This window comes from Austrofundulus limnaeus, unplaced genomic scaffold, assembly GCF_001266775.1.
Source record: "Austrofundulus limnaeus strain Quisiro unplaced genomic scaffold, Austrofundulus_limnaeus-1.0 Scaffold157, whole genome shotgun sequence".
In the NCBI taxonomy this organism is placed as follows: Eukaryota; Metazoa; Chordata; class Actinopteri; order Cyprinodontiformes; family Rivulidae; genus Austrofundulus; species Austrofundulus limnaeus.
The window spans coordinates 1,133,440-1,135,153 of NW_013952559.1; the positions used below are offsets into that span (position 1 = coordinate 1,133,440).

A 1,714-nucleotide genomic window follows, 5' to 3' on the forward strand; every position below is an offset into this window, starting at 1 on the left:
TATATATATATATCATGCTGTATTTAATTAGATACAGTCAGAGAGTCTGTAGGCCTAAAAGGAAGGAGAGCTACCACGTTCTGAAAAACAAAATGTGTTTAAAATCATGTAATGTTTAGGTTGTAACTCGGTAAAAACTCGGTTTAAGTGAGTACCCAAACTGAAGTACTTGTACTCCTGTTTATTTAAAAAAAAAACTGGTATCAGGACATCCCTACATCTGTAGCATGAGAGCCTCGTGAACAGGCATTTAGCTAAAGGGGCGTGTTCACTTTTCTGACACTGTCTTTCAGCTGGCGACGCCTCAGGAGGCCCTCAGGGCACTGTGCCAAACCTCGAGATTGCAGAGTTGTTTTGTTTTACACTATGTAGATTTCATAAACTTTGCAAGCCGCGTGTGGGTGACCGCAGTTCTTTTCTGAAGCCAGAGGAAGAAACACAGAGAATAAATTGCCCAGCATGGATAGAGGCGATCTTAACCGCTTCAGCAGCTGTTGCTGTGTGTGTTGTTTTCACAATAACTGGTCCAGATGAATTTGTAACTTTTTTATCTATGTAAATTTCATAAGAGAGGTGGGGAATTATTGTGTTAGTTAATGATTTCTGAGAAAATTTATCATACAGAAAAATTTGTTATCGTGACAGGCCTGACCCCTAATTTACACTCGATGCGGTTCCGCTCTGCTGTGGTGCTCAGTTCGCAACTGTTCATTTGCACCCCATTTTATACAGTGTCCACTCCACTCCGGTGTGAAGCACTGAGGTCCGAGAAGCTTGTGCAGGAAATACGAGATAGTGCAAAAAATCCAGTGGTAAATGTGTAAGTCAGAGCAAAATAATAAATTCTGTGGAAGACTGACTCCAAAGACAGCAGAAACTTCATTGCTGTTGTCTTTTTGAAATTTATAATTTCAGAATAAAATCTACGTGTATCATGTGTGTATAATTATGCTGCATGCTGCCATCTGCTTCCCAAAGAGAATGTAACATTTTGACTGTATTTGCGCAAAAATATATCCATATATTTATCAATATAGCTAAGCTTTTCAGAGAAATTAGTCCATAAAGGTGTTGCGCTTGTTCCTTTTCCTGTTGGTGTGACATGATCTTTGTAGATGACTCCGGCGCAGCTCCAGCATTTGGAAAAAAAGGATTGAATCTAATTTTGGCTGATCGCCGTCTGCTCACCACCGCCGTGCAGAGCCAGTGTAAACACTCTAATTGGTTATAGTGGTTTTGTATTTGTTGCGGCGGTTGGACCGGAGCAGAGCGGAAATTCATCTGGTGTAAATTAGGAATAAGTATTGGTATTGGATCCAAGCAGAGTAGCTTTTTGTATGAGTATATGTAAAAATACAGTTTTCTGACCCTAATGATACCACTAGCAAGATCGGGAAACCACTATACAAAGCTGCAAAGCATAATGAAAAATAATAATAATTATCAAACGATGAATGAATTAAGAAGGAATGTAACAATTAATAGAACATTGATTAATAGTCAATTATAGCTGCTTAAATTGTAAATTGATTCATATAAATGAATTAACTAATTTCACTGTTATTGTATGGTTATGTTATAGGTTATGTCTTTAAGACAAATTCAGTTTGACACTTGTTAACATTTGGTCACAAAATGATTTGTGAAGTCATTTTTGTTTAATTTATTTTGTTAAGACAACAGACCGTTACATCCATCCATCCATCCATCCATC

At 37.7% G+C, this 1,714-nt stretch overlaps 1 protein-coding gene across 1 annotated transcript in view; it reads left to right on the plus strand.

The window, feature by feature from the left end:
* The window catches only part of or41a3 (odorant receptor, family 41, subfamily A, member 3), a 4,978-nt gene extending 4,556 nt beyond the window's left edge, over window positions 1-422 (plus strand). Inside the window, exon 2 of the mRNA XM_014016854.1 lies at window positions 309-422. Coding sequence (XP_013872308.1) covers window positions 309-422 — 114 coding nt within the window. The remainder of the gene's footprint in view (window positions 1-308) is intronic.
* The last annotated feature ends 1,292 nt before the right edge of the window (window positions 423-1,714 follow it).